Source organism: Acytostelium subglobosum, assembly GCF_000787575.1.
Source record: "Acytostelium subglobosum LB1 DNA, scaffold: scaffold3, whole genome shotgun sequence".
Classification (NCBI taxonomy): domain Eukaryota; phylum Evosea; class Eumycetozoa; order Acytosteliales; family Acytosteliaceae; genus Acytostelium; species Acytostelium subglobosum.
The window spans coordinates 197833-213408 of NW_012236529.1; the positions used below are offsets into that span (position 1 = coordinate 197833).

The 15576-nt window shown below is 44.3% G+C and overlaps 8 protein-coding genes across 8 annotated transcripts; 4 read left to right on the forward strand and 4 right to left on the reverse strand.

Annotated features, from left to right (window-relative positions):
• Nucleotides 1-593: 593 nt before the first annotated feature.
• Nucleotides 594-1994, reverse strand: SAMD00019534_015500 (hypothetical protein; the record flags this gene model as incomplete). The annotated part of the gene is made up of 2 exons (XM_012902141.1): nucleotides 594-720; nucleotides 781-1994. The coding sequence occupies 2 exons, from the start codon at nucleotides 1992-1994 to the stop codon at nucleotides 594-596; spliced, it is 1341 nt and encodes a 446-aa protein (XP_012757595.1).
• Nucleotides 1995-3618: 1624 nt separating this feature from the next.
• SAMD00019534_015510 (hypothetical protein) lies at nucleotides 3619-4659 on the reverse strand (the record flags this gene model as incomplete). Its single annotated transcript, XM_012902142.1, has 1 exon — nucleotides 3619-4659. A coding segment is annotated over one exon (1041 nt), but the record flags the coding sequence as incomplete, so codon positions are not given.
• Nucleotides 4660-5174: 515 nt separating this feature from the next.
• Nucleotides 5175-5806, reverse strand: SAMD00019534_015520 (hypothetical protein; the record flags this gene model as incomplete). Its single annotated transcript, XM_012902143.1, has 2 exons — nucleotides 5175-5194; nucleotides 5275-5806. The coding sequence occupies 2 exons, from the start codon at nucleotides 5804-5806 to the stop codon at nucleotides 5175-5177; spliced, it is 552 nt and encodes a 183-aa protein (XP_012757597.1).
• A 157-nt stretch (nucleotides 5807-5963) lies between these two features.
• Nucleotides 5964-7553, forward strand: SAMD00019534_015530 (hypothetical protein; the record flags this gene model as incomplete). Its single annotated transcript, XM_012902144.1, has 1 exon — nucleotides 5964-7553. A coding segment is annotated over one exon (1590 nt), but the record flags the coding sequence as incomplete, so codon positions are not given.
• Nucleotides 7554-7786: 233 nt separating this feature from the next.
• Nucleotides 7787-9232, forward strand: SAMD00019534_015540 (hypothetical protein; the record flags this gene model as incomplete). The annotated part of the gene is made up of 1 exon (XM_012902145.1): nucleotides 7787-9232. A coding segment is annotated over one exon (1446 nt), but the record flags the coding sequence as incomplete, so codon positions are not given.
• A 290-nt stretch (nucleotides 9233-9522) lies between these two features.
• On the forward strand, nucleotides 9523-10992 carry SAMD00019534_015550 (hypothetical protein; the record flags this gene model as incomplete). Its single annotated transcript, XM_012902146.1, has 2 exons — nucleotides 9523-10840; nucleotides 10916-10992. The coding sequence occupies 2 exons, from the start codon at nucleotides 9523-9525 to the stop codon at nucleotides 10990-10992; spliced, it is 1395 nt and encodes a 464-aa protein (XP_012757600.1).
• A 309-nt stretch (nucleotides 10993-11301) lies between these two features.
• Nucleotides 11302-12675, forward strand: SAMD00019534_015560 (hypothetical protein; the record flags this gene model as incomplete). Its single annotated transcript, XM_012902147.1, has 1 exon — nucleotides 11302-12675. A coding segment is annotated over one exon (1374 nt), but the record flags the coding sequence as incomplete, so codon positions are not given.
• A 427-nt stretch (nucleotides 12676-13102) lies between these two features.
• Nucleotides 13103-15469, reverse strand: SAMD00019534_015570 (hypothetical protein; the record flags this gene model as incomplete). Its single annotated transcript, XM_012902148.1, has 2 exons — nucleotides 13103-15218; nucleotides 15363-15469. 2 exons carry the CDS (start codon nucleotides 15467-15469, stop codon nucleotides 13103-13105), a joined length of 2223 nt encoding a protein of 740 aa, XP_012757602.1.
• Nucleotides 15470-15576: the final 107 nt, after the last annotated feature.

Here is a 15576-nt window from a genome sequence, read left to right on the forward strand (position 1 = left end):
CCAATCTCAGACTTAGAGACCCTAACTCTCCGGCTCCCAATCCAGCTCCTGTTGGTTATGTTGCTCCTCTCAGGCCTAGCCCAAACATTGTTCAGCCTCCTTATCCAGCTGGGGACTACACCATCATCAATGTGAAGAAGGAGGTAAGTTGTGATTATATGAAACAATCACCAGCTTGGACTAACTTATTAACAGTCTTTGTTTAGTTAAGGTGGAGCCAGGGAGTCAATGGTGAAACTTTTAAAGAATCAAATAATTTCTTTCAATTATTAAAAAGTTTCCACCATTGACTCCCCAACCTCCAACGACGAGACAGTCTTTGTGTATGGCATTAAAGATTGATCACTTCTCCAACTATCTGAATCGGGACATATCTTTATCTTCCTCATGGTACCATTCCAATACCTCTTGCATGTAAAACGAATGCATGCACCATCCAACAGATCCAACTCATTCACTATTTGTATAATAATCAAGATAGATAACCTCTCCATGTTTGATTGTTTGATTGGTTGTTTGGTTCATTAATAGAATGTTCAGTTTATTGGGAGCGGGGAGTGATCATCACTTCTCCTTTTTTGGAACTTCATCATTTATTTGATTGACTGAGCCATGTTGATAATCTTGATTTCTCGATGGACGATGGCGGCACCTCCATATGGATAGGCAACATACTTGGTTAACTCCAAATGGCAGAAGACTACCTGTTGATCAATGCGTCTACATGTTATAAATGCTTTGTTGTTTTGTACTTTGTAATGATCAATTTCAAATTTGTACACTTGAGACGAGGGGAAGAATGACAGCACCGACTTGATCATCATGACCGGCTGCCTTAGCAATGATACGTATGAGCACCAGACCAAGTCCAAAGGGGCAGTGATTTGACACATTGTTGTAATTGTGATTTTAGGGAGGTCGAAGATGGTCCGATTTGTCCTACTCTGTCTCTTTGCGTTCTTGACAGGTGGATTGATTGCCAGTATGATCTTGTCAATAAAGGACTCACCAATGGCAAGACGTTTGAGTGTGTTCATTGTTCGCGGCAATGTTTGATTGTAATATTTGCCCACCTTCAGCTTGGTCAATGATTGAGGGAGTATTCGCGCTGTCAGTGTCTGATCAAAGCTATTGCCAAACGTGAGGGTTGTGAGCCCGTTGGGGAGGCAAAGTTGTTGATTAAAGCTTATCCCAAGATGCAGCTCGATCAAGCTGTCTGGCAGCATTCTCGATGTGAGTGGCTCGTTGAAGGTACCGCCCAAGGTCAGATGCGTCAATGTTTGTGGAAGCAAGCCAGCTGTTAAAACAATGTATGTATGGTCCAAACGAAGTGTCTTTACACTTTGAGGACACCACATGATGGGCAGGTCTTCCATTCTGAATGTGTGACCATTCAATTTCAAGCTAGTCAGACTAGTGAATGAACTTAGTGTCCTTTTCTCTGAGTAGGCCTCAAGTCCCAACGATCTGATAGTTGTCTTTGGGAACACTTTGTCTTGGAGCATCTTGTTCATGAATTTGATGGAAAGACGCATTGAGGTGAGTGATTGCGGCAGTGCACTATCATGTATCTTTGAGTTGAAAGAATCATGAGGTATGCTAATATGAGTAATGGAGTTTGGCAGCGTGCCGGGCAGTATGTCATGACTGTATAAGAATGAGTGAATGCCAAGGTGTGTTAGAGAGGAGGGCAGGCAACCAGCTTCAAAAGGTTGGTTGTATTCTAGTCCAAAGAGAATCTTGGTGAGCGATGGAGGGAGACTACCGGGCACTATTGGTTGATTGTGCGAGTGTTTGAATGTGATCTCGGTGAGCGAGGCTGACAACCATCCCACGGGTATCGTCTTGTTGAACCAATCACCAAACTCTATTGATGTAATTGAGTTGGACATTGGGATGTTCATGTCGTAGATCGTTGGGCCATGCAGTGCTTGATAAAGTGGAACTTGGCGCTTGACATTGGCGTGGCAGGGTATTGTCCCACCTCCCACCATGATACAGACTGAGTGAGTGGCATTATAGTCTGATCACTAATCTTCAATCTATTCCATGATTCTAATTTATGTGAAGTCTGCATCTGTATCTTCTTCAATGTTATACTCCATAACCTCTTACATGTACAACGTAAGCATGCATTATCCAAGTGATCCAACTCATTCACTATCTGTATTATAATCAGTGTTGACAATCTTTCCATGTTTGATTGATTGATTGATAGTATGATTGAGTGAATTCTGTGATTGATCACACTCAAAATCTTCATTTATTGATGAGTGAGAATGAACTGGTCCAATAATTAATAATTGGATAATTATTAATTAATTGAATTGATCAATTTTTGGAATATTGATGAAGGATAACGGAGTGTTTAGAGGAAGAGCATAACAACCGCAATGGCCAGGAACAATAAGGAACTGAGGAGGGTGAGGTGGACATTGTTGGATTGTGCAGCGCCAGAAGTGCATGGGTCGTACAACTTCTTGGTCTTGAATGGATCTGGATATCCACACTTGCCTCCAGAGCAACTTTCAGGGACGTAGTAACTAACATGAGGACATTTGTTTTGGAGTTGGCATTTGTAAAAGTCGTAGGTTCTCTGGTACATGATATTTGGGTCGTAGACTTGGCGACACTTTCCTTGTTGAGTAAGAACAGAGCTTCCATCACACATGCAGGTTGAAGGACTTGGACAGAAATTTGTACTTAAGTTACAATCTTTGTTGATGAGACTATTGAGGTTCTGGCAGAATCTATTGAAACAGACAAGGTTCTGTTTGTAATCACAGTCGGTCATTCCCATACAGTAATTACCTGCCACTAAGGAGAAGAATGGCACACAGATCTTATTCCTACAGTGGCTCAGGAGGCTGCAATCTCCTTCATCCTTGCAAGCTGTTCCGTCGGGTGGGGGCACGCCACACTCTAGAGAGCTGTTGCATCGTTCGTTATACTTGCACTGGGAGTCACCACTACACCAGGGGTACTGGTGTGTACTAGAGCAAACTCCTTTAGTGCAGGTTAAACTAAATGAGCATTGAATGTCGTCTGTGCAATTCTCACCAAGGCCAAGGTAGTACTGTGGGACACAGATCCTAGGTGTGGAGTGGTCACATATGTATTGTCCAGAGCATTGTTTTGTAATTGAGCAATCCTCTCCTTTACCTGGCATAGCAACACATCTTGACTGGTTTGTGCCATCCTCAATCATTGTACAGAATCCATTGTCACGACACCTGGTAGTATCTTCATTACAGACTTCATTCAAATTCTTGCATGAATGACATTCTCCATTAGCATAGGTTATCACAAATAGGACTAATATTAATATTGACAAATTTAAGTTATTCATTGTTGATATTGTAATAATAATAATAAAAAAAATAATAATTGATTGATTGATTGAATGAGTGATGTCTTCATTAAATCCATCAATGTATCCGCGACGATCCCTCATTTCATTTTGATTTCTCATCCAACTAGTTGACTTGGAGTTTGGAGTTGATCAAACTACATCTCACCCAGTTTGATTAGCAGGTCTCGCAGCCCATCAACAACTTTGGGTCCATTGATTTTTGACCATCAAATCAACCAATCAAATGTGTTTTGACTGGTTTAAAGTTGATATTCTTGAGTTCTCGATGGACTTTTGACGCAATACCAATTTGATTGTGTTCTTGGATATTTCCAACAAACAGAGGACTGTGTGTCGATCAATGCGTCTGACCTGATCACTCGGAGCGGTTTCCTCAATAACGTTACATATGAACACCAGATCAACTCCAATGGCTGCTTGAATTGAGGAGTTGTGTTTGACTTCATCCCCAGATCCTCAATGATCTTGTCGATAAACGCCTCACCAATGGCAAGACATTTGAGCGATTTCATGGAGCCTGGCAATAATTGTCTGAAACTATTGCCCAGCTTCAACTTGGTCAATTGTGGGAGTAGCCGGGAGGTCAATGGCTGATCAAATTTATCGCTAATCGTGAGGATGGTCAGCGAGTTGGGGAGGCCAAGGATTGGATGATCAAAGCTGTTGCCAATGTGGAGTTCGATGAGGCTGTCTGGTAGCAAGCCGGAAGTAAGTGGCTGGTTGAAGTAATCGCCCAAGGTTAGATGTGTCAAAGTTGGTGGAAGCATTCCAGCTGTTAATCGAATGACCCTTTGTTCCAAACGCAGTGTCTTTATACTACTTTCCTGATCCCAATCTGGCATGGAATCTTTTGTGAATGCATGACCATGGAAAGTCATGCACTCCACATCTGGAAACGATTCAAGCCAGTCTAAGTTTGTGTCGCACATTACTAACTCCAACGACCTGATTGACTTTGGTATCACATTGTCTTTGATACTAACCAAGAGAATAATAGAGAGATACATTGAGGTGAGTGATTGTGGCAGCGCTCCCTCATGTATCTTTGAACGTATATAATGTAGCATACTTATATGTGTGATGGAGTCTGGTAGAGTGCCAGGCAGTATGTCATGATTGTAAAAGTTTGATTGAATGCCAAGGTATGTTAGAGAGGTGGGCAGACATCCAACTTCAATCGGTTGATTGAAATATCGTCCAAAGACAATCTTGGTGAGTGATGCAGGTAGACTACCTTGGACTATAGGTTGATTGTACTTATTACCGAATTCGATCTCTGTGAGTGAGGTCGACAACCAACCCACCGGTATCCACTTGTTGAACAAATCACCAAACTCAATGGATGTGATTGAGTTGGACATTGGTACGGTAGTGTCGTGGGTCGATGTAGCCAGTAGTAGCAAATCACCAACATCTCGGACGGAGTTCTTGAGAAAGTGGAACATGGTGTATGATATGGATCCCACCTTCCAAGAAGAGACAGTCTGAGTTGGTCGCATTATAGTCTGATCACTCATACAACTATCCCATTCATAAGACATCTGTATCATCTTCAATGTTATACTCCATAGCCTCTTACATGTACAACGAAAGCATGCACTATCCATGTTATCCAACTCATTCACTATCTGTAATATGATTAATGTTGATAATCTATCCATGTTTGATTGATTGCGAGTATTATATTATGATTTATGTACACTGGATTGATTGATTGGTTGAATGAATGAATGATTGATTGACTTGTGTTCAAGACCAAAGTTTTGAAACTTGAAATCTCATGAGCTTGCATGGACTACACTCAGCCATGTCCAGATGTCCCTGTCATTCATTCAGACTTTGTATTAGGTCTTGTATGTTGTTCTTTGTATCATTGTCAAGATGAAGACGATCTATCATACTCGACAAGTCCTTCATCAATGGTTTGGCGTTGGTCGTTGATCTTGCAATCTTGTTTATGCTACACTCCCCATTCGAAGAAGTAGGGAACAGATACTTGATATCATTGCTCGGTACCACAGGTAGGTATTGTCTGCCATTGGGCAGTGAGATGGATATGTGTTGTCCATCGTCTACCCATCCATCGCACTTGTAGACACCGGCATTCTTGCCTGTCGTCACTCTGACAAAGGGTGGAATTAAACTGTCTGCAACATCTTTAAGTTGATAAGAATTGCGTTGTTGATATTTATCAATGCCCAAGTATGACTCTAATGCTTGGTTCTGTTCTCTTAGACTCTCGACCTCCTCCTTTAACTTTTGAAACTCTATACCATGTTTAACAACTTTTAGACTCTGATGTTGTTGATGTTGTTGCTGACGTTGTTGTCTTGCCTTTGTAGGCTTATTATGTTCTCTCCTTTTCCTAACCTTTTGATTGAACCTTATTTTGTCCTCATCATATATATAATCAACATCATCTACTTCATCCATGTCTACAACTAAAGAATGATGTAGATAGAAAGAAATGAATGTTCATTCATTCGTTCGTGAAGTCAAGGTTTGAGGGTAAGGCAAGGGTTAGGGTTAGAGCAAGGGTTAGGGTGAGGGTTGAATCAAGTGTTCAAAATAGAGATAATAAAGATTTATTATGGAGACAAGTAATAATAACAACAATAGTAACAAAACTGATGATAATAAGAGATGCCCTCAACATAACAAGAAACAGAGAATAATTTGTTATGACTGCAACGAAATAGTTTGTCAAGTGTGCATGGCGACTAAACATAACAAGCATGACATCGACCATGTATTCAACCTGAATGCTCAATTCACCAGTAATAAGAAGATAAAGAGGTTTGATACTCGACTTGATTCACTCTGGGAAACACTGCAGCAATTGGCATGGTCGTATGACACTATTCAGATCACACATATACGTGTTGTCAATCAGTTTAGAGATCTACATGAATACCTCATGATGAGGGAGCAGGAGCTCAAGAGGGCACTCAATGATGAGTTGGAGAAGACTACAACATCGATCAACAACATCATCGATGAGATTGCCAATATCAACGCCAACTCGTACCGCACCAAACCAAAGGGAGATGATGGAGATGATGATGGCTTTGACATTGAGAGCATGAACAAGTTGGTGCAATCGATACAATCGTCAAAGTCAATGGATCAGTTCTTTGACAAGGAGTTCATAGCCTCTGATGACGTAAAATGGTGCGATGATCAATTGATGGACTTTGTTAGAAGAGGTTCACAGGCCATTAAGACCGTGCACCCTGTTACCAGACCGATACAATACGAGTTTGATACCTTCTTTATGCAGATGAAAATCATTGACCTCTTGGATGATTATGTCTTCGTTAAGGAGCCAACCAGAATTGAACATGGCTTCAGGAATCACATCTTCTCGCTCTCCAAAGACTCTTGCTCGATGCTAGCACTGGACACTGGTGTGTGGACTGTGATCAACGATAAGTGCACACCAAGAGGTGACATATCCACATCGGTTGTATACGCACGAGGCAATGTCTATGTGTTTGGCGGTGAAGGATCACCCAACACCTATTCTCGATTCTCACTCATCGAACAGAAGTGGCACAATGACCTGGAGATAATCGGTATCGATGGTGGTACCGGCATATCTGCATGCTATGATGGAAAGCAACACATCTATTTGGTCGGTGGACTCCACAATGGCAACCTATTGAATCGAGTCGACTGCTTCAACATTGACACTCAACAATTCTCCTCAGTTGGACGGATGTATGTGGCAACCAGAGGGTCTTACTCGCTTTTCAGATCCAAATCAGACGAGATGTTTGTCGTTGGTGGCTATGTTGATGTTGACAGTAAGTGCTTGCACACTTATACCCTGTCATTCGATACGATCACCAAGATTTATAATAGAAGCATCATCAGTGCTTTAAGAAAGGATCAAAAGATCCAGGCTTGTTATGATGGCATGGAAAATGTATTCATTGTTGGCGACCAGTGCCTCTTGGTCAATATTAAGCAATTAGCGGAAAGGCGATTAGAAGGGTATGATATGGTCCCTGATGATCCTCACTGGTCATGTCTATACACTCAATCACATGGATTAGTGACGATTGGTGGAAGTGGACACAACTCTAGATACTCTTTGTTAAAAGACAAATGGATACCACTCGAAGACTATGACCCAGTGGAGTCCAGGCAATCATTTGGAACATGTCACATATATCATTGATATATTGATTTACCTAATACATCACTTCAATCATGTCAACCCAACATTCGAATGGTGAGGGTTGAGGGCGAGGGCGAGGGTTGAGGGCGAGGGTTGGGGGGCGAGGGTTGAACAAGTTAAGTTCAAAATAACTTAGTGAGAGAATGAATGATTAGTTGTAGAGATAATTAAACATGGAGACAAGTGAAACAGAGAATAATTTGTTATGACTGCAATGAAGTAGTTTGTGCATGGCAACTCATCACAACAAGCATGACATCGACCATGTATACAACCTAAATGCTCAATTCACCAGTAATAAGAGGATAGACAGGTTTGATACTCGTCTCGACACACTCTGGGACACTTTACAGGAACTGGGATGGTCATATGAGACCATACAGATCTCACAAAGACATGTGTCTAATCAATTCAGAGAGATACATGAATACCTCATGGTGAGGGAGCAGGAGCTCATGAAATCACTCAATGATGAGTTGGAGAAGACTACAACATCAATCAACAACATCATCAATGAGATTTCCATCATCAACGCCAACTCGTACCGACACAAACCAAAGGACCATGATGATGAAGGCGTTGTTGACATTGAGAGTATGAACAAGATAGTTCAATCAATCCAATCATCAAAGTCAATGGATCAGTTCGTGGACAAGGAGTTCAAGTCTTCCGATGAGGTGAAGTGGTGCGATGATCAATTGATGGACTTTGTTCGAAGAGGTTCACAGGCCACTCAGACCGTGCACCCTGTTACCATACCAATTCGAAAGGAGTTTGAAGCCTTCAACATTGAGACAGGTATCACGAAGCTCTTTGATAGTGGCGTCTACGATGAAGAGCCAATCAGGATTGAACATGGCTTCAGGAATCACATCTTCTCACTCTCCAAAGACTCATGTTCCATGCTCGCATTGGACACTGGCGAGTGGACAGTGATCAATGACAAGTGCACACCAAGAGGTGACATATCCACATCGGTTGTATACGCACGAGGCAATGTCTATGTGTTTGGCGGTGAAGGATCACCCAACACCTATTCTCGCTTCTCACTCATCGAACAGAAGTGGTACAACGACCTGGAGATCATTGGTGTCGATGGTGGTGTCGGCATATCAGCATGCTACGATGGCGATCAACACATCTACTTGATCGGTGGACTCCACAGAAGCAGACTATTGAATCGAATTGATAAGTTCAACATTGACACTCAACAATTCTCCTCAGTTGGACGGATGAAATTTGTGACCAAAGGGTCTAAATCATTCTTCCGATTCCATTTGAACGAGCTGTATGTCGTTGGTGGCAATGTTGAAACTTACTCAACTAAGTTACTCAAAGATATCCTGTTATTCGACACGAGCACCAAGTCATGCAATATCTTCATCCCCAATCCTTTAAGCAAGGATTGGCACATCCAGGCTTGCTATGATGACATGCATCATTTATTCATCATTGGCAACAGTTCCACCCAATTTGTTAATTTAAGGTACACCAGCAATACATCACCTGGTAATTCTCACTGGTCATGTCTATACACTCAATCACATGGCTTAGTGGCGCTTGGTGGAAGAGGACACAACTCAAGATACTCAGTGTTTCAAAACAAATGGATACCATTAGAAGACAATGACCCAGTGGAATCAAGGGAATCATTTGGAACATGTCCCATATATCATTGATTTGATTGACTCATTACCTAATACATCTACTTCATTCATGTCCACACTACATTTAAAGGCGAGGGTAGGGTTAGGGTTGGGGTTGGGGTTGAAACTTGTAATTACAACTAATTCTCTCACTAAGTCATTTTGTAACTTCACTTAAGAGATAATTAAAAATGGAGACAAGTGATAATAACAACAATAATAATAATAACAAAAAGGTTGATTATAAGAGATGCCCTTTACATAACAAGAAACAGAGAATAATTTGTTATGACTGCAATGAAGTAGTTTGTGAAGTGTGCATGGCAACTAAACATAACAAGCATGACATCGACCATGTGTACAGCTTGAACACAGAGTTCACCAGTAACAAGAAGATAAAGAGGTTTGATACTCGACTTGATACACTCTGGGACACGCTACAGGAGCTAGCATGGTCATATGAGACCATTCAGATATCCCAAAGTCGTGTGACCACACTATTCAGAAGGATAGAGGCTTACATCAAAGCTAAGGAGAAGGTGTTCATGAAGGAACTCAATGATGAGCTCGAGAAGACCACTGCATCAATCAACAACATCATCGATGAGATTGCCAATATAAATGCCTACATGGACCGCAACAAGCCAAAGGACCATAATGGAGATGATGTTGGCGTCGAACTTGCGAGCATGGACAAGTTGGTGCAATCAATTCAATCATCAAAGTCGATGGATCAATTCATTGACAAGGAGTTCATAGCCTTTGATGACGTAAAATGGGGCGATGATCAATTGATGGACTTTGTTCGAAAAGGTTCACAGGCCACTCAGACCGTGCACTCCGTCACCAGACCTATAAGAGATGAGTTTGATTCCTTTGCCATTGAGAAAGGTATCATGAAGCTCTTTAGTGATCATGCCTTCTACGATGATGATACAACCAGGATGGATCATGGCTTCAGGAATCACATCTTCTCACTCTCCAAAGACTCATGCTCGATGCTCGCATTGGACACTGGTGAATGGACTGTGATCGATGACAAGTGCACACCAAGAGAGGATATATCCACATCTGTCGTATACGCACGAGGCAACATCTATGTGTTTGGCGGTGAAGGATCACCCAACACCTATTCTCGATTCTCACTCACCGAACAGAAGTGGCATAATGACCTGGAGATCATTGGTGTCGATGGTGGCACCGGCATATCTGCGTGCTACGATGGTGAGACACACATCTACTTGATCGGTGGACTCCACAATGGTAGACTGTTGAGTCGAATTGACTGCTTCAACATTGACACTCACCAATTCTCCTCAGTTGGACGGATGCCTGTGGCGACCAAAGGGTCTTACTCATTCTTCCTATACAATTGGGACCAGCTGTTTATCATTGGCGGCTATGATGACCATATCAGAAAGAGCTTGTACAAAAATATCCTGTTGTTTGAGACTAGCACCAAGATATGTGAGAACTACAAGCAGATTGTTCAAAGGAATGAACACATACAGGCTTGCTTTGATGGCACAGATCATGTGTTCATCTTTAGCCAAGGGCCTACCCTTTTGGTCAATGTAAAGGACAATGAAAAGCCAACAATGGAGGTTGATGTATCACCAGGCAACTCTCACTGGCCATGTATTTTCACTCAATCAGATGGTTTAGTGTCACTCGGTGGAGATGGACACAACTCAAGATACTCTGTGTTTCTAGACAAATGGATATCACTCCAAGACAATGACCCAGTGAAGTCAAGGAAATCCTTTGGAACATGTCATATTTATCATTGATCGATTAAATTTATTGGTGACTTCACTGGTCGTTTGGGATTCTGATGATCTTCAATCCACAATCTTGAGTTGTGATATCTTGTTGGAGATGTCACCCAGGAAGGGAAGGGCTTTCGTAAAAAAAGGTCACGAAGATGGTTCACGCGACCAAATATCTTGGAAAACCATCCAAGAGACGACCAGTTCACTTGCTTCGTTCAAATACAACAACATGTCGGACAACAACACTGACCAGTCTCGACACATGGCACCATTGCCACTGATGCTGGTCCTCAACATTGTAACGAGAGCATTCAGGGCCACTTTCCAATGCCTTCCTGGCGACTCTGGATGCAACTGGACTCGCTGGGCATTGTCGTTGAGCATGGTGTGCTGGCGCTTTCATGCTCTCGTCCAGAGGCTCAACGACACTCTTCCGATCTACCGCTACTCCGGAAGAACCTTGCAAGAGTATCTCCAACACGTGGCCAACAACCGCTTCTCGCTCGTGCCCTCGCCGGTCTTTCGCTCTTGCACATCCCGCAACGTGTCGACAACAGCGTCGATCCCACCTACGTCGCACAGGTCCATCGCTTCTTGGATGGTGTCCAGACTCTGGTATTCGATATTCTCCATGCCAGCATGGAGCTGGAGACTCTCGGACCAATCTTTGTCCGATCTCTCACAACTCTTCATCTTCACACTTCGAGCTACTACGACAGTTACATCACTGCGCGCGACTATGCTCAGTTCATTCCATTGTGTCCACGTCTCGAGCGATTTACCGTCTGGGCAGGCGCTAGGCCCGACGAACCCACCGCTGTCCTCAACGCGTTGATCGATGGCTTTCTCACGCCATATGACCGCGGCGGCGACAGCAACAACATCCACCACGATGGCCTCACTCGCAGACTGACCTCACTATCGATCAAGGAGCTCTCGATGGCCGACCTTGTCCAGGGCTGCTCGCAACTCTTTGGAGCACTGGTCAACTTTGGCAACCTCGAGACACTCAAACTGGAGATGTACGAGGCGCAAGATAACCATCTGCCATCTGGCGACCTGGATCCTTCTCAGCTCTTCACATTGTTACTCGGCTATCTTCAAGCACCGACCACCAAGATCCACAGCCTCAACCTACACGTTGGTCACTTTGGTCCGGAGAATCCGCTGCTGCCGTACCTCTTTGGTCCCTCTTGCAAGATACAGCGCCTCTCCATTCGCACATTCGTGGCCAACGTTCCGCTACTGACTCGCCGCCTGCAACAGTTGAAGTTCCGATGGACTGTGAGTGACGAAGAATCCTACGTCAACCAATTGACACCTGAGCAAATGGACGACCTCTACGATGGCAGGAGCAATGGCGATAGCCAGATTTGCCGTGGCTTGCTCGACTCAGTCTCCTTTGTCCACCGTCTAGAGCTTATGGTTTTGCGTTCTATGTTTACCAGTTGTTGCGTGCTTGCAAGTCTGGTCAAGAGCTCATCACAGCTGCCAAAACGTATCTCTGTCAGACTCGGAGCATCAGAAATGTCTCGGTGGATGAAGACACTCTCTGACGCCATCCAACAGAACACCTCCCTACGCGCACTCTACATATCAGTTGTCCAGGACCACTCCGAGCTCCCTGACCTATCTGCACTCCAGAGCATCATTGACCATCACCCGACCATATTAAACAAGGACAATTGTATCATTGTTGAATAGGCAATAGGAACTCCACTCTGTCATCATCAATGACATGTCTTATTTGTTGTTGTTGTCGTCATTTGGCATTTGATCGCGGCACCTCTTCTTGATGTCCGTCCGAATACTTGGGGACATAGACATAATGGTAGCCAGGCTCGTCGTCATTACACGTGTACCACCTCCTCCTGCAACACCGGCTTGAGTGTATATGTTAGTATTGAATAAAGACATGATGTGATATGCAAATGGAAAGAGTGTATCTTTGCAAAAGAGAAATAACTATGTTTGATAAAATTAACTAGATGAGGTTGGAGTAGCTAATCAATCAATTAATCATTAATTTCACTATCCAGGAATAATTATATTACAATTAATTTGAATATTATTTGTTTTCGAATAACTTTAAAAGCGACTCCATTAAAATTAAAGATGTTATTAATATTTATTTAGTCTTTTGCTTCTTGTTGGAGGCGGCTGCGACTGGAGCCTTCTTGGGTAAACTGGAGGTTGTTGTTTGAGTTTGCTTCTTTGTTGGTGTAGTTGGCTTGGTTGTTGGTGTTGTCTTTGTTGTTGATTGCTTGGAAGGGGTAGCTGCTGGCTTGGCGGCAGAAGATGGCTTGGCAGCAGCGGCTGGCTTGGATGATGTCTTGGGCTTGGCGGCTTGAGCCTCAGCCTGAGCCTTTGGTACGTACTTTGGTACGGTGTTGATGTTCTGATGCACACTGCTCTTGACTCTGGTGATCTCACTCTTGGGGATACCATCGACGGTCTGGCCCTTCTCCACACGATCTCTCTTGGTGATCAGCTTGTTCTTGTGTCTGTCGGCAGCCTCGTTTCTGCTCTTGATACGGTTATACAACCATCTGTCCTTCTTCCTGATCATCATCTCGGCCATCTGCAACTCCTCCTTCTCCTTGCTCTGCTTCTTCTTCAACTTGGCCTTTTGTAGACGCTCGGCCTCGTCCTCTGAGTCTTCGCTGTCTTCCACTACTTCATTATCGTCAACGTCCTCGATCTCCTCATCCTCCTCGTCCTCGTTGTCTTCGTCGTCGGCCTCAGCAGCCTTTCTCTTCTTATTCTCCTCAGTCTTGAGCTCTCTCATGTAGCGTGACTCGATCGCGGCAATGTCGTCATCGTCGTCCGATTCCTCGTCGCTGTCCTTCTCCTCCTCGTCGTCCTCGTCCTCGTCGTCTTGGGTCATGATGTCGGTGATTGTGGTTGGCACCTTGGCATCGCCAAAGCCCTTCTGGCCGATCAGCTCGTCCAGCACTGCCTTACGCGCGGGAATGTAGCTGTCCTCGTCGTACTCGACGAATGGCGAGAGATGGGGTGGGGGGATGGAGCCCTGCTTGTACTCGGTGACGTCCAGCAGGATCTTGGTGTTGACGCTGTCAAACACCCACTGTGGCTGCACGTACTCTCTGTTGTGATGGATCTTGTCGTTCTGGGCGTTACGATCGACGATCTGATGTGTGATGGTCTGGTCGCCCTCGCTAAAGGCCCCGCCTTCCCACGAGACCTCACCGCCAAACGAAGTGATGACAAACTCGAGCGCGTGCTTTGGACACTCACGCGACACAAAGAATTTGAGGCCTCTAAACAGGTTGGCCACGTCGATGATCTGGCCCACCTTGGCCGTGTCGTCCTGCTCGCCGTCATGCACCAGGTCTTCAAAGTCCTTGGAGATACCCTTGGAGGTGAGCTCGAGCTTGCCTCCAGTGGTGTCTTCCTCGTCCTCATCGTCCTCGTCGTCGGCCTCCTTGAAGGTCTTGGACAACTCGTTGATCTCCTTCTGCTTGCTCATCTCCTCCTTGGACAGCTGTGGCTGCTTCTTTGACGAGGTGGTGGTGGTCGTGGTCGTGGTGGTCGTGGAAGTCTCGGTGATCATGGCCGAGAGGTAGTCACCATTGTTGAGTCGCTGCATGTCGACGGTGGGTGGGTACTTGAGGCCGATGGAGTTGTACAGCCTATAGTTGACGAACCTCAGCATCACCTCGTAGAACTCGAGGAAACTGATCATGACACCATAGTCGACGGCCTTCTCCTTCTTGTTGATATAGTTGATGGGGGTGAGCCAAGTGACGGTCTCGCCCATGATCTCGGCCTGGTAGTAGATACCCTTGATCGAGACAAACACCTTGCGCAGACACTTGGCCTTGGTGACGTAGGTCTGGAACTCGCGACACAGTGTGGCGCACGCCAAGATGTGGTTCTCACGCACCTTGGGCGACGAGTCCATCGAGGCAAACAGATGCACGAGTGTGAGGCAGTCGTCCAGATCCTTGATGGCGTCTTGGAACGATGGGTAGCGCTCTCTGACGATGTGGTCGATCGATGTGTTTGGACGCGACTTGATGAACTGCTCCAACGCGGCAAAGTCCTTCTTCTCCTTCAATCTCTTCTCGCGCTTGGCAAATGTCTTCCTATCTCGCAACAATTGAATCAAAGGCTCATGTTGCAAGAATCTAATATCCTTTGTATAATAATAAGTCTTATTCTTGCCATGCAATCTCTTCTTTGGGTCTCTTGGATGGATACCCTTTAAGATACATAGTTTCCTGTGATGTCATGAATATGTTGTCGGTGGGGTCGAGGGTTAGGGCGAGGGCGAGGGTTAGGGTGAGGGCGAGGGCGAGGGTGAGGGTTGAGGGTTGCGAGGGTGTTCGAACTTGTCAATGTTGATGTGTCATATGAGTCCATACCTAAACAAGTTCAAAGAGACCTGTAGCTTACGAGCAGCAGCATTACGAGTGATGAAACGAATGTTCTCTCCTTTCTCATTCTTTTTAAACTTCTTAATTCCTCCCATTGTAGTAGTATATTATATGTATATAAATTATAATATATGTGTGTAAGTGTGTGTTTGTAATAAAGAGAGAGGGGATGAAGTATTATTGTCACTCGTCAACGATCAAA